Raw genomic sequence first — 26721 nt, forward strand, 5'->3', positions numbered from 1 at the left:
CGTTCTACTTTAGTTATCTAATACCAGATGCAAGGGGAACTGTGGGGAGATGAGTTGGGTGAAGCATTGCAAATCAAGATATTTCACAAGTATCTATACTTTGTTTTATTTCATGGTTTTATTTAAAAACAGCATTGAATAGTTAGCAAAATAACTTTTATTAATAGTATGCATATGGGAGGGATTTTTATTGATGTTTGTAATATTAGTCACAATGATTTATTTATAGACTTGTTAGTTGTAAAGCTAATAAAAATCTCAAATTATTATGGACACAGTATATATTTGTTTGGAGGTATTAATTGTATCAGGTTTTAGTGCTGAGTATATTTATTTTTACATTAGCATGATGTATTAATTTTTTCATTACCTCTTTTAGCTCCCTATCTCACACATTTGCTAGGAGTGCATCATCTGCAATAAGACCTTTTTTCCCTAATGTATCTGACATGCATCTGAAAATGTAACAGCAGAGCTGTAGTTAGATTTTAGAAGTTCTTTTTTAAAGTCATTTAAGAAATTTAAGCTGATAGTATTTGAAATTTTCTACATAATGTGCTCTTTCGATGAATAGCTGTATAGCAGCAGCACAGGAAAAGCAGAGTTCTTGGCAATACCAGCTCAATTGCATCTGCAGATGAGGATTTAGAATTCTATGCAGCAGACAGTACCTCCAGCAGGCGAGTAAAAGGTTACTGCATTATTTTCCTTGTTTGTTTCCATAGCCTTTATCTACAAAAGGTTTTAAAAAAATTCAGTGTGAAGTGCATGCCTGTTTTTAGATATTCTGTAAATTGATTTGGGTATAACATGAATATTATAAGGGCAGTGCAAGGTGAAGTAAGAGGCAATACTGGCTTTTTTAGCTTTAAACTAAGGAAGAAAATGAGCATGAGGCATACACAAATAAAGAACCTTTCAGTGCCATAGAAAACAGGAAGATTTCAAAGTATACATTTTAACTCAATGTGTCTATTTGTACATTTAGTTTTTAGACTATTGTCCCTAAAAAGGGGACATTGTTAACAAAGATGGGCAATTATAGGTCTGTGAATGTTCATTAAGTTACAATTATTTGAAGTGTTATTATTTGGAAAGATTACAAAGTACTTGTATTAATGTGATGTTCCCTTGGCCTGGAAATTGTAATGTTGATTATAATTGCATGGCAGAAATGAATATCTTTATGTATTCTTGGCAAAGGTAGAATACTTAAATATAAAAGATATTAGAGTATGGCTAACATTCTTAATACTATTGCCTATATTTTCAGGGTGGTTTGTGTTTTTTGAATTTTTAAAATGAGATGCAAAATAACCAGGTGGAAAAAGATCCAGTATCAAAACAAACAGGTTTTTGATGACTTTTTACTTACTGTCTTTACCTTTCTATGGCCATGTGCCCTTTTCTTTTCATTAAACCTCTTCTAATATTTATATTAGCAAAAGCCTTCTTGGATTATTTGTTACTCCATCATTATATTTACCAATATTATGTTGAATAGTATTTTATTGCTCCTTCTCAAGTTTAAGTTTAGTATTCAGAGAGAATGCCTGCATATTTTATCCTGCCACTCTCCTGCCCTCTCCCACCAATCCTTATTAAAGATTTGGATTATCAACTATCTAAATTTTGTTTGTTTAAAATATAATTATCCCTATGTTTCTCTATTTCAGATTGAATAATAAGATTGAAAAACAATTCTGTTAATTAATCTATAGTATGGAAGTAAAATCAGTTGATTATTCTTACTGTGAGTATTTGGCAGGATTCTTGAATTGTAGTCATAAAAGGTCAGCAGTTCTGATTGGTAAGTTAAAGAATCCATCCAGTAATTTGCTCCCTGTTGTTTCTCAAAGCAATGCAGCAGCAGTTCTTTTCCAGATATTGAGCGGTTCTTGAACAGTGTGTATGGGGAAAGGAAGGGGTGGGGCTCGTTCCTGTTGGTTGTTGAAATAATGTGCATTTACAGAGGGAACAGGTTGGATAGGCTGAGCTGAAGGAGTAGGCAAACAGATCTAAACTGATGAAGGACAGAAAGAATAGTTAGTATAATTTGGGGGTATCTTGAGTTTACTTCTTTGTTAAGTAGCTGGGCTGTCTTTAGTATATAAAACAATTAGAAATGGTAAAGTACCTTACCTTTTTTCAAAAGAGTAGCCAGGGAGACTTCTGTTTTTTAATATTAAGTTTTCTCGATGATGAGTTTGTGCCTGGTATTTTCTGTAGGGAAGTTGTTGTTTTATTCTTTTTTAGCAGTGTTTCTTTCAGCCACAGAGCTGCAGAATGAGGCAGATAGCCAATTTTGAATATATATGGGACATTACCACTTACGATTTTTTAAGTCAGAATCTCATCTAATGAGCAAGTCAATGTGTGGCTGTGTCTGCAGCATTATTTCTTCTTTAATGAAGAGGTTGAGCCGTTCGACCTGCTGCTCCGATCTGCTCTCTTGTAGCCATACATCAGACCAGTTGCAGAGATTATCCATCGAATGTTCCAGGCAACCAAAGGTAACTACCTAGATTTATTTCAAATAAAAACATACAATTAAATTGGATGCATTATAACTAGGGCTGAATGATTATTTTTAAAAAAGACTAATTAAAGATTTTCTTAGCAGTTTCCTTGACCTTGCAGTAGCTATCCAATATCGTTTTGTCATCATCAGATGTAGCAGTGGAAATGCACTGCAGTAATTGATTTTGTAATAGGATCAGGTGATTTACTAGTTGCACTGACAACCACTTGCTTGCTTGCTCTGAGCTGTGGAACACTCTAATGGATGTTGTGATTGTAGCCTGGAGTTGATGTGAGACTGCTGGCCACTTAAAGCAGCAGCACTTATTTTTAAACTTAAGAATAGTAAGTTTTTCTTTCTGTTTTCTTTGCTTTACATTTTGGGAAGTGTCAATAATTTTATGGTTAATTTAAGGGTCTCCATGAAATTTTAGAGATTATATATTACTTTATTCATTAATTCATAAAAAGCTCGTATGCACTACCAGCCTTGAGTAAATATTCTTTCTGCTCCCTAATCCTAGCTCAGCATCAACATATGTGTTAGCATTTTCTGGTTATTGACCATGAGAGCATATATCTAAAATAAAAGAGTTTGTGTTAACAATCCTGTATTATCTAAAGGAAAGAGTATTCTTAACATCATTGATTTTATCAGTTTTAAGCTCTAGCTGTAATTGGAATATTGGGATTATGGTAAACTCAATCTAGTGAGTTGTGCTAGAATTGTTTCATGACTTTTTTTGGTCTTTTACTTTCTTGGTGTTTTCAAAAATATAACAACATTTAGGAAGTCTGAGTTGGACCATTTCTAAAGAACACTGATGAAAAAATATAACTTTTAAAGTAAAGTTCAAATATGTAGTAATTTAATAACAATATCTAAGGGTTGTACATTTTCAAAATATTACATTTCAGTAATATTTGCTCATCTTTATTCTGTAACTTTTCAACAAGGAATTGATTACAAATATGGAAATATAGGACTAATGTTGATAGTAGAATAATGCCAAGGAAAGGTGCAGGAAAAACAGTGAGACTCAGGTGCCCAAACTTTGCCTATTTTAAAGTTTTGCTTAGGAATTTGCATTAAGAAAAAAAAAAATCTCTCCCTCTTCCTCCCTCACAAACTCTCCTTTCCTTTCTAACTAGCATTTAAAGGTTTTATATGATACCCAATACATACAAATACTACATTTTCTGTCATTTTCCATTTATGTTCTTAAGGTTGTCACAATAGAGATATTTCTCTCAATTATGTCTAAAAACACTATAACTCAGTATTATTGAATTTTCTGTAAAAGATATTGAACATAAAATTGCCATTTTACACAATATCCAAACTACCAGGTGAAAAGAGTTTTCTTTTGTGAGGTACTCAAATATTTGCCCTTAGCGTTTGAGGTCTTAGTTTGTCTTAAAGATGTTATATTACCAATGTCATTCTGCACTTCATCCTGAATTTAGATAGTTAAAACATTTTGAAAAGGGTAATATAATTTCCAGCTTTAGCGTTTGTAATCTTTTATTATTCAATAGTTAAATGTATAGAACCCTCTTGCCATCTACCGCCTCCCCAGAAATCCCTCTGTGAACAATAATTAGATGGACTTAAGAGTGTTCATATATGTTGAAAGTATTAACGATGAACTACTAACTAATCTAGTCATCAATATAAGTTTCACTAGGATGTGTTAAAGCTTTTGTAATGGGTCAAGTAAACAGGAGGAGAAGTGAATATCAAAAGTGTTGACTACTTTTTAAAAAACATTGGTTGTGAAAGAAGATTATGGTCATTCTGTAATTAGACAGTAGATAGTATTTCAGATAAAATGAATAGGCAGGACAACTTTTTGAAATTCTAACCTCAATGGAGTTGTATTTTCTCTCTCTAAGATCCATGGATAAAACATTAAAAGACCTGGATTTAATTATGACTTTGCCACTAATCTTCTTGATGTCCTTGTTCAAATTATGTACAAACGTTTTAAAGGCTCCTTATACATACTCCTAAAATGTTGTCTGTATGCCCTTTACCAGTGTGAAGTGGTTGTTAATACTTGACCTGGAACCTGTAGAAATTGGAATTAGGAGGAAGAGTGAAATTTCTTAAAAAATCAGGATGCAAGTGTTGCTAAAATGTCTCCTTTTCACTTTTCATGTCTAAAAAAATTTTTTTTTTAATTTTTAATGTTTTTCCTAAGAAGATCATTTTGTCTTTTTAGATATTCAATATTCTTTAAATAGGATAGATAGTTAATCCTACTGGTTAAGAGGACATACCTGGAACTAAATTCTGGCACTCATAATTCTTCCTAGGTTCTTTAACAAAGATAATGTTGCTGATGAGTTTATTTCATTGCCGAGCATTGTTAAAGTAATCACTTTTTAAAAAATAAGGTAGGTATTATATCACGAATGCTTTCTCCATATATGGTCTATTAAATGGCTATGACCAGCAGACGTCTGTGTAGCCTAGACTGAATGCTTTGTGAGTTGATTGAATTAGGTGCTTTAGCAGTTATTTTGGTCATGTAGTAATAATTACAAGAAGTGTTTATTGAACCTTTACTTTGGACTAGGCACTATACTAAGCACTTCTACTTTAATTTTGTCATTTATGAGATAGGTGCTCTTGCTATCATCAATTTAAAGATGAGAAATCTGAGGCTAAGAGAGGATATCTAACTTATCTAAAAACTATACAAGGAGGGATTAGCAGAACCAATGTTAAAACTTCTTTAATATACCTTTTTTTTTTTTTTTTAAGGAGGTACTGGGAATTGAAACCAGGACCTTGTACATAAGAAGCAGGCACTCAACCACTGAGCTACATCTGCTCTACAATTAGAGTGGTTTTTTTGTTTGTTTGTTTGTTTGTTTTCAGGAGGTACTGGGGATCAAAACTAGGACCTTGTGTGGGGGAAGCAGGCACACAACCACTTGCGCTACATCCACTCTACAATTTGAGTTGGCTTTTTTGTTTGTTTTTAGGAGGTACTGGGGATTGAAGCTGAGACCTCGTACTTGGGAAGCAAGTGCTCAACCACTTGAGCTACATCTACTCCCCAATATACTTTTGAAATAGTTGCACTTTCACTTTAAGCAGTGACTGTAGACATGAAACCATATTTTCATCTAAAGACCAACAGGTTTTTATCTTGAATAAGTAACTTTAGCAACTGTTGAGCTCACCTCTTATATTGCTGTAAAGACTATACTTTTCATTGTTGCAATAATTATTTATTAAAAGCATATTACCACTGTGTTTGGAGTAGTGTTTTTCTTAAAGTGTGGTTCAGGGATCACTTGCATCAGTATTACTCAGGGTGGTGTGGTGGGTAAAAATACACATCTTCATCAGGACCCATTTGCAGAATCACTCTTATGGGATCCAGGGATCTTTTTTTAACAAGACTCCCAGGTGATTCTTGTGCATACCAAATTTTGAGAACCACTAATGTTGAGAATGTGTACCTATTTTACTTTTTTTGTATATGTTGCTTGTCAGCTTTCCCTTCTTTAAGAATTGCTTTATAAACTAAAGATGATTTGCACCTCTTAAACTGTTAAAAACAGTTTGGGGTTGGAATGAGCAATCTCATGTACTAATGGTAAAATGTAAATTGGTTCTTTTGTGGTAGATATTTTAGGAGTATGTTTAAGGAGGATTAATAATGTTCAATAAACTTTGATTCAGCAAATCTACTTCTAGGAATTCATCCTAAAGGAACAATCATAGATTCAGAAAAATACTTATGCACAAGGATGTTCATACTTGCAAACTTAAAATAGTGAAATACTGGAAACATTTTGATTTAAACAACAGGAAAATGATTAGATTAATTATTATGTTTTTTGGATAATCATCCAGACTTAAAATGTCATATTGTGAACAATATATAAAGACATAGATAAAATACTCATGGTTTATTATGAAGTCTCAAAAGAAGAATATAAAATACATATACATTTACAATGCATATGGTATTAGTTTGTGAGTCATATGAAATTGCTATTTTTTTAGGTCAAGTATGCTTGAATATCAGCATTTTCATGTAGCTTAACCTAATATGACAACAGTTTTGAAAATGTGTTTGTTACACATTGTAGGGAGGAAATCTGGAAGCAAATCTAGTAAATTTATAAAACGATTAGCCCAGGATGATGAGATTATAGGTAATTTAAAATATCTTTTCTTTATATGTTGGTATTTTTCACGTTTTCCTATTAAACCATAGATTTGACCTTAGTAATTGAGCAACATAAGTTGCTAACAAAAACCTGATAAGTAGAAACAATAGCAAAGCTTTTGTGGAAAGGATCAAGTACACTTTCTGTGGCTCTTTTAAACATGTGTAAGGACCCTAGTCTATACCAGCTTTCTTTGCTTTTTTTATTATTAAGTGTGTTTATGTAAATGACCTTATGCACATGTATCCATCTATAAAATTTTGGTTGGATTTAAATGTGCAATGGAAAATATGTTTTTAAAAAATGAAAGAAAAACACTGATTTTTAAAACACTGATTCTTAAAGACTGCCAGCTATCTGCAAAAGCCATTGGGTAGCCACTTAAGAAAACATGATTAGTGGTTCTGTTTTAGGTCATCGTTGTTCATAATTTAATTATAAATTGTGTAGATTTTTAAAAGTTAGTAATTTTCATATTACACTTAGTTGTAAAAATTCCTAAATTTGAAATAAAGATATTCTTTTCTACCCTCATATGCTTTATTGATTTAAGTTTAAAATTAAAACTTAATAACATTTATCATGTTCTTATTATTTACCATATCCCAGGCATGAGGTGTTTTAGATATGTTTTCTCTTTTTACCCTCACCTTGTTAAGTATAAACTTCATTTTAGAGTTCAAGAGACATTGAGCCCATTATTAAGCTTACCTAAGATAAAATGAAGTGTGGATCCAGATTTATAACTCAGAAATGTCCATTTTCAAGGCCCATGTTCTAATCTTAATACTATCCCTGTTTGTCTCATACTTATATATGAGTGTTCATAAGATGCGAACCGAGGAAAATCTAATTCAGAACATCAAAGAGTAAAACAAAGTAGATAATAAGTAGTTATTTATTGTGTTTTTCAAACCACTCATTAATTATCCTCAAATCTGAATAATATATCTCCAATTTCTAGCATTTATTGATAGCCTTCTGTTAACTAACTTCTTGTGCAAAGACATTATAATACTAAAATGAAGAAGCTGAAAAACTGCCGTCTGAAAATTTACAGTCCTAATGGGAGGTTCAGACAACGAAACTGTTAAAGGTATTTCAGAACATAGGTATGAAATATAAGCTGTTGGAGCATAAAGTTATTTACTAATTGTGTTTAGGAGTAGTGATGAGAAGTATTTCTCTGAAAAGAGGAGAGTTTAGATCGAGTCATAGATTTTATTCTTAACACAGTTTCTTTGAATCTACATTTTAGCAAGTATCACTCCCTCCAAGTGATCTTTCTATTCTATTGAAGTTTGAGAACCACCACTATAAGATGGTATTTGAAGCAATGAGAGTAAATATAATAGCCTGAAAAGAGTATGTGGAGTGGGAAAGGAGAAGTAAGAAACCTAAAAGCAACAGTATGGCAGTGGTCAACAGAGAAAGGCCTGAGAGAAGGAGGAGCGTTTCATAGTTATTAATTACCTACTTGAATTGGGTAATGACATATCCTAAGAGAGAAGAGTAGGAATTGGAAAAGGAATGCATCTTAGAAATGAACTTTAACAGTGTTTTACTGGATCAGAGGGGCATAGATCTTATTCTTGGCTTTATCAGGAATTATTTTTGCGTGCTTTGCCAATTAAACTCATTACTTTGGGCCTCATAATACATTTTCTCCTGTCTCTGTAAGTCAGAACTACATGAATATATCTATAAATTGATTTGAATTGTGGTATAGCTCCTACAGGGGTGCATAGAAAGCATTCTGCTATAATGGATCTTTGTCATTGGATCAAGATGATCAAAATAGATTAATGTGACAGTAATGGTTAGTATATATGATATATAATTATATAATAAGTGTTCTCTTTTAGTGCAAAGGAGTAGGACTGAAGCGGTTTTGGATTTTGTATAAATTAAGAATAATCAAGAAAGTAACCAAAGATTAAGTCATTTGAACCTGAAAGAAGAGAATGAAGGTGATGGAAAAGTTATGAGGATATTCTTTGTGTTTCTCTCATGCTTCCACATTTATAAGGATCTTTTATACATTGTTTTCCAAGACATACAAGTTGTAAATCTATAAATCAAAAGACTTTGGGGGAAAAGTCTCCGATTTCCTACTGAGATTACTTTCTTTGGGGGAAAAATGTTATTTTTTTACCCCCAAACCTATGATTAATAGTGAATAAAAATCACAGTATTAACCTTTTAAAGATAGTGTTTAAGAAACAGTTGTAATTTTTATAAACCAACTAAACCTTAGGAGCAAGGGTTTGTAATTTATTCCTGCCCCTATATAGGAAAGAAATACTTAACTTTTGGAGTTGACTAGTGTTGAAAGTCATACCATTCTGTCCTCCAAAGAGAGACTTTAAAATTTTTTTTAGATTAATACCTGGGAGAACTAATAGATATAATTGGTATAACTTAGAAATCCTTGGTTACTTAAAAAAATGAAGATTGGTAATTTCTAATAGAAATATTAGCCATATGAGCATAAAATCTTTGCATATTTTATGATACTCACTTTGTTTTCCCCTTTATTTTCATTCTATGACTTGAGCTTTATTAAGGATGAAGAGAAAACTGAATTTCATTATTTATTTAATGAAATAAATGTTGGATTTGGGTGAGTCTCTTCCTATATATAAGGTTTTACTCTTTTACACTGGTTTTACATTAATGCTAAAGAATCAGTGCCATATACTTGAGAATGTTCACAGGAAGAGAAAAAGTGAAATTGAATAAATTGAGCCTTTAAGTAGGAAGGGTGCACTGATTAATGGAGTAAGTCTCTGAAGGAGGTTAGGGGTGGATAAAATCAAAAGGATTGATGGGGTTAGTCTTGAAAATATAGGAATCCCTTCTTTCTCAGTGACAGAAGGGAAGGGAGAATGCAGTAGGGAAACAGATCTTTGAGATTGAGATGTTGCAAGTTGACAAGTGTGTAACTGAACTCTGAAAGCTTCAGTCATCTCATTGAGGAGAGCGAAATACTCATTCAGCGGTATTAATGCTGGTTACAGTTCTGTTTACTCAATTACCTCCCTCCCCCTTTTAAAAACCTTTTTATTGCAGTATCCGATATAGATTTTTCATTTTAACCACATTCAACTGTATAATTCAGTAGTATTAATTATATTTACAATATTATGTTTCCATCACTGATCTCTAGTACCCCTTCTTTTTCATCACCTCGAGCAGAAGGTACTCACCCATTACTCCTTAATTATCTCTTCCTGCTCCCTGGCCCCTGGTAATTTATAAATCACCATCTATCTCTATGAAGTTTGGTTTTTCTAGATATTTCATGTAAGGGAAATGACACAATGTTTGAATTTTTATGTCTGGCTTATTTTGCTCAACATAATGTCTTCAAGGTTTATTCATGTTAAAGCATACATCAGAACTTCATACCTTTTTATGACTGAGTGTATATACCTCATTTTGTTAATCCATTCATCTTCTGATGGACTCTGGGTTGCTTCCACCTTTTTGCGATTGTGAATAATGTTACTGTAAATACTGGTGTACAAATATCCGTTCAAGGCCCTGCTTTCATTTCTTTTGGTTATATACCAAGAAGTGGGATTGCTGGATCATGTGGTAATTCTAGTTTCAATTTTCTGATGAACCGTCAAACTGATTTCCACAGTGGCTGCATATATCTTTCTCCAGTACCAACAATATAAAACCCTTTTTCCGATACAGAGCTATATAGTTTTGCTATCCATGCTACTATTTTCTGCTTTATCATAATAGAAATTGTTCTTGACTGGTGTTTTAACTTTTATTGTGCTAAGAAAGATATTAATATAATTGCCATGTATATCTTAAACATTTTGTGTAGAGGAGACATGTTCCGTAGTGAAAGTTCTTAAAAACAAATCAGCTCAATTTAAGCAGTGAAGAAAGAGTTTCAGAGCCGTTAATGATCTTTTGATAACCTCTGAGCCAGAATTTGATTCAGAATGTTGTAGTAGTTTGCATGAACTGGTAAATAGAATATAAGGTTGTATGAACAATCAAGGTCCAAATGAATTCTTATAAAGTAGATAGGATGTGATTTGAAGGGGGGATGTTTAGGTTGCATCCATTTACCAGACTGATGTATTGTTCTGTTCAAGATACCACTTTTCCCTCTTGTCTGCCAGCTCTTATATCCTTTTCTCCCATTTTTAAAGTGGTAGGTATGCTCCATTGGTATTTCTAAGTCTACTGGTTGTATATTTTGGTATGCATCTGTTTTAGACTGCCATATTAAAGTACTTGAAAAATATTTTAATGTAAAAGACATTTCAGGTAAAATATTTAATAACTTTAAAACTTGTATTATGAAAATTAAATTTTGATTAATGTTTGACCTTTAAAAAGTGCTAAGTTGTTGTTCAACATAGTAAGGAAATATATTCTCTGTGATCAGAGTAAAGGCATATTCCTCTCTCCTTAATAATTTGAGATTTTCACAAAGAAAACAATTTCATGTGTACTATGCTGTAAACTAAAAAGATCACTCAAGAAAATTCTGTGACCCTCTATTGATATCATTCTCCTTGTGGTTGTATAAAATTAAAGGCACAGACTCCAAATAAGTGTTTTCTTCAAATATAGTATATGACAGGATATAAATTTAATTTTGCAAAAATTTGAGAGAATTTTAAGGTCATATATTCTTATTTTATTTATAATTTGTATTTTTAAATATGTTATTGACTTATTTTTATTCATTCTGAAAAATCCACTCCAGCAATTTCCCCCCCAAATTTCCCCACTTTTATTTCTTCTTATGCAGTCTAAACTAAGAATGCCATGTAAATGGGTCACAATGAAATACAGAAGTTTAATTTTTCTCCAATCAAAATAAGAAACAAATCAATATGGTCTCACTTCTATTAATGTTTGAAGATTTACAACAGTATTTTTGCTTTTATGTATGAAGGTTAAAAAATCATTTGTTTTCCCATAAAATACAAGAGCAACCAATTTTACCATCAAGTCAAAGTAAAAACTGGGATTTTTTTTTTAATTAGTCCCAAGTGGCATTTTAAAAAATCAGTCTCAAGTGGCATTTAAAAATTTACTTGTAGGCTTTTATGCTGACATCATGACAATCCAAAGTGTAGGACTGAGTCTAGTTTTGTTTTGGTTTTCTTTTCACTAGTGCTTATGGATTATGTTCTGGAAATGTTCCAATTGTAAGGCAGGGATCTTTTTGTATTCTATCATGGGTATTCCATGGGTTGGATGCTAGAGGGTGAGGCACAGTTTACTGGACCCATGTTAACTACCTAGTATTGATCAAGGTAAAAAATCATTATTTCCTCCTTAGTATTCCATTCCTTGGAAATCTACTTGGTACTGCAGGGTACCTCCATTCCACCAAATCCTTCCACAAAGTAGGACCCTTCTCATGACTTATCTGTGACAATGTCTTTTTAGTTGTTAGCAAACCAGTCCAGCAGGTGTTTGCTCAATCAGCTCTGTCCTGTCTCTGTGTCTGTGAAATGAGATTTATCCTTCTCTCATTCTGGAGTTAGAGAATTTTCTTCTTGTCTGTGTGTTGGCAATGAAGAACATCTCATTATATCCAGATTTTCATAGACTATTAGAATCTCTACAGCTCCTATTTCCAAAGCCTTTAATGTATCTTCAACTCCAAAGCAGTACTTCCCTGTACCCTGGCTTTTTGCATCAAATATTGACCTATTAATTCTTTCTCTTGAATAAATTTCACATTGGAGAGAACTTCAGTAGTTAGCTCAATAGCTTGGTAAATCATTTCTATCACCATAGGAGATATTAATTAGTTTAAAAACTTTTAATTACAGTCTTTGATCACTATCTCCATCCCCTCTTCCCCTCCCCCTAAGGTACAGTTTACCCTATTAAGTCTCAGATATGCTGCCTCCCATGTCACATACTCATGAATGCCATAGTTCCCATACTGGGGGCATGGGCAGGCAGGTGAGGTGAGGTGATGTCAGAAGACTGATGACCCTCCAAAAGTGGAAGGACTATTGGGAAGGGGAGGAATCCTATGCTGGTCTGGTCTTTTGGGGGATGGGGGAATTAACTAAGAGATTGCAGACCCAGAATGCTGGGGATGCCTCCCCTGCACCCCCACTTGGGAGAGATCCAGGTGCTCTGCCTGCCTGAGGAAGGTCCAGGGAAAGCAGAGGAGATAGTAGCTGAAGCTCCAGGTCACTCCAGCATAAGAAGTGAATGCTTGTGTTGGGGAACAGGGCTGGACAGGGTCCTTCTTGGCAGCCTTGCTGGGAGTCCCTGCAGGCTCCTGTGGTGCTGGCACTGTGGCTGGTAAGCGAGGTTCAAATATAGTATATGACAGAATGTAAATTTAATTTTGCAAAAATTTAGAATTTTAAGGTCATATATTCTTATTTTATTTATAATTTGTATTTTTAAATATGTTCTTAAGTATTTAGCAGCAATAAAGTTTAATCTCTCAGTTCAGTTTAATTTTACCCCATAACAGCAAAAACTGGAGAAGTTAGTTCACGTCTAAATAAAACAGACATTAATGCTTAATTTCTTTAATCAATTCAGGCACATATGTTTTAAGGCAATTTATATATCTCCAAATGAAACATAAAGGTCCGTAAATTAGGCCCTAAAAATTGGGGTAACCACTCGGGAATCTATGCATCCTTGTAATACGTACACTAACAAAACTATTTGCATCTAGTATCAGTTAGTTAATGCTAAATCCTAGGATTTATGCTTCCTCCTTTGGGAGGTTGGTCTTCAAGGGTATTCATTTCCACTTGATATCAAATTTAAAAAGTATGATCTAGGGTGTAGCCTTCATTTTCAGTGACTTTTTCTTTTCTAAAAATAAACATGGAGAAAATGTTTTCACAGCTTTTAATCACAGTTTGACCTAATAGTTTAGTATTGTCGAAAGCCTAGGAGTTTCTTGATGCCCTCTACTTGCCCTCTTCTGCAGAATTTTCAACTTTTCTTAGGACACAATGTCTTAATGCTCAGCCTCTCTCTTTAGTGAGAAAGGCTTGGCCCCATTGGCTTTAAAACATTATGGTGGTGGAGAGAATTGTGAACCAGTGTGACTTCCACATGGTTGACCTCATCCCTCCTAATGACTGAATGAACAAATTAACGCGACATAAGTTTGTCTTGTAGGAAAATAGGCTGTAGGCCCTCTTCCCACTGTTTTAGCATCAGTACTCCAGGTATTGCTTTTTTTGAGCCAGGTTTTGGCTCCCCGATCCTCCTGACTCACCACTATTCACTCTCGCCAGGGAACAAGTCAGTCAGCCATGCCGCAGCCATGGCTTTTAAGGACACGGGAAAGACCCCCGTGGAACCAGAGGTGCCAATTCACTGTATTAGAATCACCCTGACCAGCCCCAACGTGAAGTCTCTGGAGAAGGTGTGTGCTGACTTGATTAGAGGTGCAAAGGAGTAGAACCTCAAAGTGAAGGGACCGGTTCAGATGCCTACCAAGAATCATTACAAGGAAATCTCCTTGTGGTGAAGGTTCAAAGACATGGGATCATTTCCGGATGAGGATCCACAAACAAATCATTGACCTGCACAGTCCTGAGATTGTTAAGCAGATTACTTCCATCAGTATTGAGCCAGGAGTAGAGGTTGAAGTCACCGTTGTAGATTCTTAAGTCAATTATTTTAATAAATATTGTTGCTAAATTTTTTTGAGTTTTATTTAAAATACCAACCTATTTTGGAATGTAAAAAAAAAAAAATCCAGGTATTGAACTGTAAATCGTTTTATATTTGTGTTCATTCATATTTATGTAGATATTTTTTTTCTGTGCTTTTTAAAGTACCAGGCATCTTTTCAATATGAGAAGGCAGGGAGTATTTGATTGAAGATGTTTTCCAGTATAATACTATTTGCCCTTTATAGTTTACTTGTATAGTTGTATGCTTAAAAAAAGGCCATGTCAGTTATCTCTTGTTTTTGTTAGAATTATTCAGTATTTCAAATAGGATATTATTTTAGGCATTATAATTACCATGCAGAAAAGGAACATTGGAATTAGGCAGAGTCATGATTGAACCCAATTTAGGTCACTGAGTTTTGGTTATGTGAGAATAACACTGATTATCTGGTAGAATTCTTTTGAAGATTAAGAGATAATTTATATAAAACATCTAGTTTAGTGTTTGGCACATAACAAATACTTAACAAAATTTACTTCCCTTTCTAGTGTTGAAGGGAAGAATGCAAAGGATAAGTGACTTGTCAAAGGTCACTTTTATATGTGACGAAAGTCAGATTCATTGACCACCATACTTTTATTTGGTGGGAAAAAACTCACAAAAAACAATACCTAACTATAGGTTCAGATTTGGACCCATAAAGATATATCCATGCAGATTCTAATAAGTTTCATTTGTTCATATCATTTTCTACAGATATTGATGGTGATAATGATAAAAGATTGGTAGGGAAGCTTTTTACATGATGTATGTTCTTACTCTAATTAGACTAGTGCTGCTTTAGAGTAATAGATACTGTGCTTAAGATGGTGCCAGCAGTTTAATTCATGTCTGTTTGTACTTTCCAATAGACTATGTAAATATTTTTCTAGCTGAACTATGGTACTTAGGCACTGGCAAATTGATTGTTTACTTTAAAAAAATATGGCATCTCCTCCAGTCCAAATCAAATATACCAGGATGCTTGTTTTATACTACTGCATTAGCATAGTTTTCTTTGGGGGTATTTCATAAATGAATATAAAATTAATTTGAAATCAGTTTGGTTAATATGAAATTAACCCCTTTCTATTGATTTTCAGTAAAATTATTTACTTCTTAAAATGGTTATTTTAACCTTCTATTTATAGATAAAAGACAGCAATTGAGATTATTTCCTTCTTTTTCTTTTCCCCAGCTTGCTACCTTTTAGGAAAATAAAGTAGTAATATCTTCAGTATTTTTAAATTGATATATATATTTTTAACAATTGTCTGCAGTTTTTTACCTATAGGGACATGTTAAATTAATGTTAGAATACGCATGGTATAGATTTTATGGAAGATATGTTGTATGAGTTTGTAGTGGTTATAATTATGTTCTTTTATATTTTGAAATTCTAAGAATCAGAACACACAGGGTTCAACACTACAAGGTGTATAGATTCCATTTTAAGGTTTTGAACTGTCACTTATAAAAATTGAGATTTCATATCCAAATTTGCACTTTGTTAGTGATGAAGCTTGAAATTTGTTCCTTGTATTTCCATTATAAACACAACACATTATACAAACTTACATACCATTTTTGATCTAACATTTCTCTTCAGAATCAATGAATATATTTGGTCAATTCTAAGAAGCCTAAAGTACAGAAATAATTTAACAACACTAAAAAGAAAAGGCCTTAAAACTGGTAAGAGCAGATTGTGTAGTAGCTAATGAAAATAACATATTAAGTACTCACTGTGTGCCTGACAATATCTTTTAAATATTTTACATGTATTATCTCATTCAGTCCTTAAAATAATCCTAAGAAGTAGAGGCATAGTTTTAGATTCCCCTTTGCAGATGAGGCAATTGAGATTTAAAGACACTGAGTAATTTTTCTAAGATAGCATAACCAGGTAGTGGTAGAAGTGAACTAGGATTTGGTCTAATGTAATCTAAGTCCTGAACCTGGGCTTTTAACCACTATGACTGAGTGCTGAAATTATTTCTTATGTTAGTTCTTTGTTGATATTTCTTTTTCTTACCTCAGATGATTTTTTTCCTGTTGGAGCCAGGAATGGCATATCTTTGACCATAATACTCTGTGGTTTCCACTGCCCTGGGATTGTGATTCAGAAAGATTAGAAGTTCAGAGGCACAGTGTATTGGACTTTGTATTAAGCCAGTAGTATGTGAGGGTCATCGTTTATCACAGTTTCTGACCCTAAGTTTTTAATCTATGAAATAGAATTCATATCATAGTTTTGTTTTGACAACAAAATCAGGTTTCATATGTAAAACATCTGGTAAGAAGTGACACAAAGTAAGTTTCAGTTAGAAGTAATAGTTATTTTGCTGTTGTGTTGAGAATTGATGAGGAAGCAAGATGAAAATTTTGGATAGTTTTTGAGATTAGAGTCTACAGAATTTGATTGTTTTGGCTAAAATCTTATGAATTCAGACTATGGAAATACGTGTAGTTAAATATAAGTATTGAGTTGCGTTAATAGCTTTAACAGTACCTTGTAACTAATAAGCAGTTAGGGTGTCAACATGAGTTTATAATTATGGAGGAGAAGTAAGTTTCTGCTACAAATTACCAAGACCCTGTAGTCCTGTCAAGGAGCCTAGTACAAAATCTCATATGGTTTCTTTTTCTTTGTTGGGATAGCCTAAAAAGTTTTTTTTTTTTTTCGGCCGGAGTTCAGACATGATGTCTGTAGCCCTGATTGGAGGAAAGGCAGTGTTTTGGAGTTTGGGAAAAAGAGAATGGTCCCTATTGTAAGAAGGGGCTTTTGTATGAAAGAAATAGTTTATTATAGTATCATGTCATTGTCACCTGTGCCTTTGTTTTCTTTTGTTGCTGCAAGATCCGTTTTATGTCATGCTGGAAGACAGCTTGGCTTAGTGGAATGAGCAGGGTTCAGACAAATCCTGAGTTTAGAACATGGTACTACTGAACTTCCTAAATGTCAGTCTTTGGACAAGCGATGTTAACCTTAGCCTGTTTCTTGCTTCATAAAATGAACATAATGATCTCCAGGTTCTGGATTAAATGTGTATGTTCAGCAATACTTAGCAGTACCTAACATGATTAGTTGGTCTGTAATGGGTACTCTGTAAATATTTGTTGATTGATGAATGCAGGGGAAGCATCTTTACTTATTTGAATATAAAACAAGCTCCTTAACCTGTAGGATTTCACTACTTTGAATAGCTCGTTGCACAGTGGAAAAAAAGAAGGCATGTTTGGCTTTCTTATTTTCTTACTGCTTTTACTTCTATTATTATTAGTATTATTATTACTATAACTGTTATTTTGAGTTAGATCTCTAGTTTTGTCTGGGCAAGAAGTAATAACTTCAGGATGAAGAAATTCTGCCTAAAAATTTGGAGATATTGGGGGAATATTCCTTTTAACAAATCTGAAAATCAGTGGTTTCCCAGAGCTGTGACCACTATTATGTCTTCCTAATTATTTGAATGGCTGAATATAGTGGTAAAATCCTTAACTACTCCTCATTGTGATAAGGAATTCAAGTTGTGACCAATACACAATGCTTCCTTTTAGTTTTAAGTATATAGCACAGTATTGTTTGTACTGAAATTGAAGGTGTTTTCAAAGTTTGAGAGTGTTTTACAACTACTGCCTTGTTAGGTTTGTCCAGAAATACTGTTCTATAATCTGAACAATTTTAAAAATTTCTTGCCTGTAAAATTATAGCTCATTAATAATGGACCTAGTTTACTGATTTAATCATTTATGACATTGCTGCTTTATTTTTACATAGATATCTTTGTAACAAAATCATGATATTTCCTACCATTTAAAAAATAACTCTCCTTTTTTAAAAAAGGAGACAAAAACAGTTTTAAGTGTATTATTTGTTCCTTGGTGGTCAAATAAATGTTTAAGATTTTTTGTTTTTGTTTTTGGATTTTCTTGGTGGTGATGGTGAGTTTTTTTGCTCTTTTGCTTTTCTAGTGACCATAGTGTTGACAAAGACTAGCGGACAGAGATGGGGCCAGGCTAGAATAAAGATTATTTTATTTGGGTTCTACTTATAATTAATGAATTATAATTAGTGTGTTAGTTTCCTATGGCTGCCATAACAAATGACCACAAAGAGGGTAGCTTAACAAATCAGAAATTTGTCTTTGCACAATTCTGGAGGCTAGACAGCTAAAATCAAAGTGTTGGTAGGACCATCCTCCCCCTGAAAGCTCTAGGGAATAATCTTTCAATAGTTCCTGGCATTTCCTGGCTTTTCTTGGTTTGTAGCTGCATCCCTCTAATTTCTGCCTTTGTTTTCACATTACCTTATTCCTTGCTTGTCTCTGTGTCCTCTCCTCTTTTAAGGACATCAGTCAATGGATGTAGGGCTCACCTTAAATTCAGAGTGATTCCAACTAAGGCTATCTGTAAGACCCTCTTTCTAAATAAGGTTTCATCCATGTGGATCTTACAAAGGTCTAACTAAGGTGAATGTTTTTCTTATAATTTTTGAAAGGTCTATCTTTATAGGGGTTATGTCTTTGGTCAACATTGTATCACCAATGCCTAGCTCATGGTAAAGTTTAAATTTCTCTTTTTCAGTTCAAATACATTATTTTCTGAACCACATGTATGCAGTGCATACAGGCAGTATCTTTTCTTAGTATATCCAGCAAAACGTCCTCCCAAGCATTTGAATAGAAAGATGGAATGATCGTTTCTGACAATATTATCTGTGATTAGTGTTTCTCTGGTATATTCATCCAAATTATTTCAGATTTCATATGCAAATTCTGGTATAATCTTTACCCTAGAAATCATGATGACAACACAACGACACCTCAGAGACTTTAGGTGGAGGGTGATAGGGTATTCTTACAAGTAGACTTAAGTCATGAGCTACCACAAAGCTTTTTTATCTCCTGTTGATGAAAGGAAAAAAAAATCCCTGATAACAATTCAAGATGAACGTACACATTTTCATGTTTTTCAAATCTGTTTTCAGTATGCTTTTTAGTTTAGTCCATGAGAAAAGTTATTGAGTATTTTCCAGGAAATCGAAAATTTATCCCATGAGTTTTGTATGCCTTTGTTCATTAATGCCTTTAGAAATTATAAGAAATGATAAGAGTATATGGACAGTAACAATGGAATGGACAATTTAAGTATGACTTCCTGAATATGGAAAAGAACCTATTATATTTTTTATCTATGTACATGCATGGGTGTATCCCTGCATTTTAAGACTCAGTATTGTACTGTATGCTGACTATGTGGTGTCAAATAAAACCACAAAAGAAGAAAAAAGCAAAAGTATTTCTTGTTTTCATCATGAAATTGGAAGGTGAAACACTTAAATGTCTACTTTTTTGGCCTTCTACTTCCTATAATATAAAAGAGGTAATACATAATATGTTAATCAAGTCTGTACTATATGCTTTAGCTTACACCTTTGTCAACTTCATAGTTACTGTGTGGCTTTCTCTTACTGTCTGTGTTCCCCAAATTTCTCCTGAATATTTCACCATTGTTTTCTGTCTTAAAAAATTTTTATTAGACAAGTTGGGGGTTTGCAGAACAATCATAAATTAAATACAGGATTCCTATATACCACCCTACCACCAACTCCTTGCATTGGTGTGGAACCTTTGTTAGAACTGATAACAATTTAAAAAAATTGTACTATTTGTTTTTAACAGTTGTTTTATGGTCCTGGCTCTTATATTTAGATTTTTGATCAATTATGAGTTAATTTTTATGTAAGGTCTGAGGGGTCTTCTTTCATTATTTTGGAATATGGATATCTTATTCTCCCAGCACCGTTTGTTGAAAAAGTGTTCTGTCCCAGTTGGTTGGACTTGGCAGCCTTGTCCAAAATCAGTTAAGGGAAGCGGATGTGGCTCAAGTGGTAAGGCCTCCACCTACCATATGGCAGGACCCAGGTTTGATCCCTGGGACCTACTGGTGAAAAAGAAGAGAAAGTGTGCCGGCGCGGCGAGCCAGTGCCCATGCTGAGTGCCCACGTGGCAAGCTGAGTGGCTGCATGGTGAGCTGAGTACCCGTGTGAGTGTCCCCTTGGTGAGCTGAGTGCCCACGTGGTGAGCCAAGTGCCTGCGTGGTGAGCCGAGTGCCCGTGTGAGTGCCTGCATGGTGAGCCAGTGCCTGAGCAGCAAGCCAAGTGCACACGTGGTGAGCCAGTGCCTGTGTAGGTGAGTCTCGCAGCAAGATGAGGATATTACAAAAGAGAGATGAAAGGGAAAGGCAAGGTGAAGTGCAGCAGAGACCAGGAATTGAGGTGGCACAATTGACCGGAAACTTCTCTTTACTTCAGAGGTCCCTAGGATTGAATTCCAGTGAATCCTAGAGAGAAAGATGGTAAGAGAAGATAAAAAGAAACAGATACAGGAGATAACACAGCGAATCATAAAAAACAAACAAACCGCAGGGCACAAACAAACAGCGGGGCAGGGAGAGGGGAGAGGGTGGGAAAGGAAAAAAATCAGTTGACCATAGATGTGAATGTCTGTTTCTGAGCTCTTAATTTGATTCCATTGGTCAATATGTCTGTCTGTATGCCAGTACCATACTGTTTTGACTGTAGCTTTGTAACATGCTTTAAAATTAGGAAGCATGAGTCTTCCAACTTGGTTCTTTTTCAAGATGTGTTTGGCTATTCAAGACCCCTTTCCCTTTCAAATAAATTTGATAATTAGCTTTTCCATTTCTGCAAAAAAGGCAGAATTTTTACCTTTTGGGATTTTGATTGGGATTGTATTGAATCTGTAAATCAGTTTTGGAAGAATTGATATCTTTAATGATATTTAGTTTTTCAGTCCATAAACATGTAATGTCTTTCCATTTATTTAGGTTTTCTTTGATTTCTTTTAAAAATGGTTTGTGGTTTTCTGGCTTCAGGTGCTTTACATCCTTGGTTAATTGCTATTGTAAATGCATTCTTTTCTTGATTTTTTTCCTCAGAAATTATTACTAGTATACAGAAATACTACTGATTTTTGAGTGTTGATCTCATATCCCGCCACTTTGCTGAACTAATTTATTAACTTTAGTTGCTTTTTTTAATAGATTTTTTGGGTACTTTCTAAGTATAGGATCATGTCATCTGCAAATAGGGAAAGCTTTACTTCTTCCTTTCCAATTTTGATGCCTTTTGTTTCTTTTCTTGCCTTATTGCTCAAATAGAATTTCTAGCAAATGTTGACTAACAGTGGTTACAGTGGGCATCTTTGTCTTGTTCTCAACCCTAGAGTGTAGGCTTTCAGTCTTTCACTTTCATACTATTTGTATCCTTGAGTATCTTGTATGCAGCATATAGATGGGTCATGTCAATATATATTTAATCTATGTCTTTTGGTTGGGGAGTTTAATCCACTAACATTCAGTGTTTTTACTTTAAGGTAATTTTCCCACTTTTTTTTTTTTTTTTTAATTATAAAGGGTAGGGAAAGATTGTATTAAAGACCTGTGCAGTGCAATTTCAGCAGTTCTGTGACTCAAAGGATTTACTTTGCCAGATAAGGTTAGCAAAGGGTAGGCAAAGAAGTTAAAGAAGTTAGGAGAAAGAAACACAGTTTTCAAAAATATAATATAGAGATGTGACAGTGTATAGGATATTGGGAGAGTACAAGTAGATCAATATTGTTGGGTAATATGCAATTTAAGACAAACTGATGTGTACTGAAGTTGGATAGAGGCTGAGTCCAGGTCATGAATGGCTTGTGTACTGTGCTTAGAAGTTTGGGCTTTATCCTTTGGAGCAGTAGTTTTCCAAAGTTCTTCAGAGTTACTTGGGAGATGCTAATTCTCTCTGCTCACATCTCCCATCTATCTCCCAACTCTACTTTTACCTGTTTAACATTTTACCTTCATTTGCACAGGTTTGATGCCTCTGAGATGTGAACATTTGCATGTTCTGGAAACAGTTCAGAGAGTAGGTGAAAGGAGGGGAGGAACAAGATAGGGAGATGCCTGGACTATTTAAATAGCTTTCCTAGTCAAGAGATAGATGGGATTTGCCTAAAATAGAACTAGAGAAGTAGGATTTAGTGTAGAGATATTTAAGAGCTAGACTTAGCAGGATTTAGTGGTGATACCAATGGTGTCGAAAATGTGGGGACAGGGCAAAGGTAGTTTGTAACAAATGATAGTATGCCCATATTTCTTGTCCTGTTTTTTAAATTTTCAGAAAAGTTGCAAGTACTGTACTCTTATCTTTTTTCCTTTTAAGATTTATTTTATTTTATTTTTCTCTCCTTCCCCCCCATTGTCTGCTTTCTGTGTCTGCTTGCATTCTTGTCATGTGACACTGGGAAACTGGGTTGCTTTTTTGTTGGGTTGTCTTGCTGCATCAGCTCTTTGTGTGTGCAGCGCCACTCCTGGGTGGGCTGCACTTGTTTTTTCATGTGGGGCAACTCTCCTAATGGGGCACGCTCCTTGCATATGGGACATCCCTATGCTGGGCACCCCTGCGTGACATGGCACTCCTTACGTGCGGCAGCGCTGTATGTGGGCCAGCTCACCACTGAGGTCAGGAGGCACTGGGTATGGAACCCTAGACCCTCCATATCGTAGGTGAATGCTCTATCGGTTGAGCCAAACCACTTCCCTCTACTTGGATCTTAATTTGCCTCACAAACATTTGATAACTTGGCCTATCACCCCTGAAAACATTTGAATTGTACATTTGTTATAAACAAGGAAGGACGTTCTCCTGTATAACCACAATATGACCATTAAAACCAGGAATTTGACATGGCTACATTAGGCTATCAGATCCCATTTGACTTTCACTAGTTGTCCAAATAATGGCTTGTACAGTAAAAGGATTCCATTCTGAATCATGTATTGCATTTACTTATGTATCTGGAACAGTTTCTTGGTCTTATCTGAACTTTCATGCCTTTAAAACTTTTGAAGATTATAGGCTAGTCTTTTTTTTTTATTACTACCTTTTATTTGGATTTGTCTAATGTTTCCTTATTAATAGATTAAGTTATGAACTATTGGCAGAGATATCACGGAAATGATGGTGTGTTATTCTTATTGCTTCGTTTTAGATGGACATAATTTCAGTTTGTCCCATTATTGATATTCACTTTTAGCTTTTTTTCAATCTTTAAATCCTTTTACACTGGAGGGCCACTTAAAATAATTTTCTGGTCCCTGGAACTCCTACATAAAAATGATTATATCTACTGCTCATGGTACATAGCTTGTTCAGTAAGCTGTAGATATAATTTTTCATTGAAAATTGTCAGTGCTTTTTTGAGTAGAGAATGTTCTTTTTTCTATGGATCTGTGTATGGCCAACTTATTGGCTTCCTCTTTTTGCATGATTCCCCTTCTCTACAAAGGATATCAGTTCTAATGCAAGTCAGTAGCACACACAGAGAAAACTCCAGTTTTTTCTTTTTTTAACTTTACTGCTTTATCTTTTTTCCCCTACCTTATCCAAGTAGGCATTACAAATTTCTTCTATACGTAATCCAAATGAAATATGATATATACTAGAGAAGCTGCTGCACACCCCCACTCCCCACCCCTCATTTAAAACTAAAAATGACATTTTAGTAAACTTTTCTTGGAGGAAATAAAACAATTCATTGTAATTAAGCTTGGCTTAATAAAGTTTTAAAAAATTATGAAAAACATTATAAATTTCACATAAGTAACTAGTTTAAGCCAAAATGGGACTTAATTTTTCTTAAGGCAGGCTCAACAGATTTAATTTAAATAGAGGCTGTAAACAGATTCTAGCTACTATTACTTACAACATGAAATTGTATATTTTACTTAATAGTAAAGCTACTAATACTATAAGCCAAAGCAATATGAATAAATATATAGCTGATAATAGGCACAATCTAAGACTTTGCAAAAACATTTTCTTAGTGAACCATCAGCCTGAAATGTAGTCCTAGCAATTAGAAAATTACTTGTTTTATAGGCTTATATATGTATAATATATTATTTTTTATCTAAAAATAGAAGTTATATTTACTTCTTTAATATGAAACTTGTGCTTGTTTTATTTTATTGTATAAATACTCAATTTTGGATCAAACATGAGATAAGTGAGCACGTGAAGATTTCATTTTCAACTGAAATGAGACTGTTTCTGACCTTACTCTTGATTTTTGTGAATAAATAAAAGATTGTTCACCTGTGTAAGAAGTTGAAAACTGCAGTGTAATGTTCATCTGTTTCTTGTGACTAGCAGGGTATTCTTTTCTTCACAGAAATTCAGAACTCTTGGGGCAGATCAGGAAAACTTAATCTTGAATATATGATGACTGCAGCTCTTCGTCCCCTTTTTTCAGGTCCAGTTCTCACAATCTGAAGATTAAGGGTCCCTTGCATAGTTACACACTGTATTTAAAGGGAAGAAAAATCTGTTCAGTTTTGTTCTGTAGTTTCTCTGGATGGTTCCCAGTAAGATTTGAGACTTGCTGATTTCCTTCTTCACTCTCTGGCCCAAGCAGCAGTGGAAACACTTCACGATTTCTTTTTGTAACATGAAATTTTCCAAAAGCTCACTTTCCTATTAAATCTTCTGTAAGTTAACAATTTTGTAGTATCTTCCAAAACTTTTAAAATTTCATCTCTAAGAATTTTTGACACCAGTACCACTGTATGGATGCCTTCTGGGTCATTTCAAATTCTCCATGTAGCAGATGTCAAGACAAGGTTTTGTGTGTAAGAGATTTATTGGAGGAAGTGCCTGTGAAGGATAAAGAAGGAAAATGCAAGAGTAGGCAGGAAGAATTCTGATAATTTCAGCCAGGCTGATAGGGAGTCTCCAGGGAGCAAGTTCTAGTACTTCCCCAGTGTTGTGGTGTTTGCTGGGAGAAGCCTGAGGAAGAGTGGCCAGGTGTGAATGTGGTGGTGGATTCCAAGGTAAGAGAGCTGGAGGCTGTCAGGTCAGCTTTGTTCCCATAGCAGTTTCTATTGAAGTGATACCTGAGTGGAGCATCACTATGGTCATCACACCGCCTTAACCCACTCATACTTTTTTTTTTCTCTCTCCCTTACCCCCTCCCCCCACCCTGGTTGTCTGTTCTCTGTGTCTATTTGCTGCATCTTCTTTGTCCACTTCTGTTGTCAGCAGCACGTGAATCTGTGTTTCTTTTTGTTGCGTCCTCTTGTTGTGTCAGCTCTCCGTGTGCACGGCGCCATTCCCGGACAGGCTGCGCTTTCTTTCACGCTGGGCGGCTCTCCTTAAGGGGTGCAATCCTTGCGCGTGGGGCTCCCCTACGCGGGGGGACACCCCTGTGTGGCAGGGCTATCCTTGTGCGCATCAGTACTGCACATGGGCCAGCTGCACACAGGTCAAGGAGGCCCAGGGTTTGAACCGCGGACCTCCCATGTGGTAGACGGACGCCCTAACCACTGGGCCAAGCCCGCTGCCCCCATTCATACTTTGACACCATTCCTTCATGCGGACAGCTTTCTCACCCTGCTCGTGTTCAACATCCCCACTCATGGATTTTCTCTTCACTCTGCTCTGCCTTTAATCTGCTGGGCTTACCCACTGTGTGGATCCCCACTTGACCTTCTCAGGCCAGGCTTTGACTCTCCTTGCTGGTCTGTCCTCAACCCCCTACCATCTCCCCTAAACTTCTCTCCTCACTGTGCTTGGACTGACCCCCACTGCTGGGCTATTTCTCTGCTTTCCACATATCCACCTAACTAGCTTGGTCCTACCTAATATCCTTAGGACTGAATTGTTCAGGAAGGAGAGAGAAGGAGGAGGAGAAAGAGCCAGCTGGATTTCTTACATCTACAGCTGACCAATCTATAGTTCCATTCATTGAGACAGAGAATATACTAAGAAGATCTGAAAACAAATGTGGGCCCCCGGTGTGTGTGAGGGGAAATGGGAGTTTAGGTTTAAAAATAATAATTTGGGGCACCCTGGGGCACCTTGGTGAAACTCATAGGCTCAGGTAGGGGAATTGGGCTGGAGATAATAAGATGTACTTCTGTACAATAGTTGTTGGGTTTCCAAGAATCTGCAGATAAGGGAGGAGCTGGCAGTGGGAAATGACTAGCCTGAACAATGATACCAGGTAAAGGGTGATTCCAAGGGAAAGGAAGAGAGAAGAGAGAATTATAAAGAGGAGTAAGTGAGCATTCAACAGTGTAAAAAGACACACAAAGTGGGAAGAGATCCACTGGGATTTAGCAGACAATTTAAAATTTAGTTATAATGAAGTAAACCAAGATTGCAGAGGCAGTGGAGTAAATGGGAATGAGGAAGTAAATTCTGCCAAAACAACGTGTGTTGTAATTTAAATAACAAAGTATCTA

At 35.0% G+C, this 26721-nt stretch overlaps 1 protein-coding gene across 5 annotated transcripts in view; it reads left to right on the forward strand.

The window, feature by feature from the left end:
* The window catches only part of FBXW7 (F-box and WD repeat domain containing 7), a 239613-nt gene that overhangs the window by 104394 nt on the left and 108498 nt on the right, over nucleotides 1-26721 (forward strand). Inside the window, exon 1 of one of the 5 annotated variants that reach the window (XM_058281304.1) lies at nucleotides 629-2513. The exons of the other annotated variants lie outside the window; for them this stretch is intronic. Within the exon in view, the coding sequence (XP_058137287.1) occupies nucleotides 2495-2513 (19 nt within the window). The 5' untranslated portion in view covers nucleotides 629-2494. Of the gene's footprint in view, nucleotides 1-628; nucleotides 2514-26721 lie in introns of those variants that run through there. 5 annotated transcript variants of the gene reach the window in all.

Source organism: Dasypus novemcinctus, chromosome 1 (genome assembly GCF_030445035.2).
Source record: "Dasypus novemcinctus isolate mDasNov1 chromosome 1, mDasNov1.1.hap2, whole genome shotgun sequence".
NCBI lineage: Eukaryota > Metazoa > Chordata > Mammalia > Cingulata > Dasypodidae > Dasypus > Dasypus novemcinctus.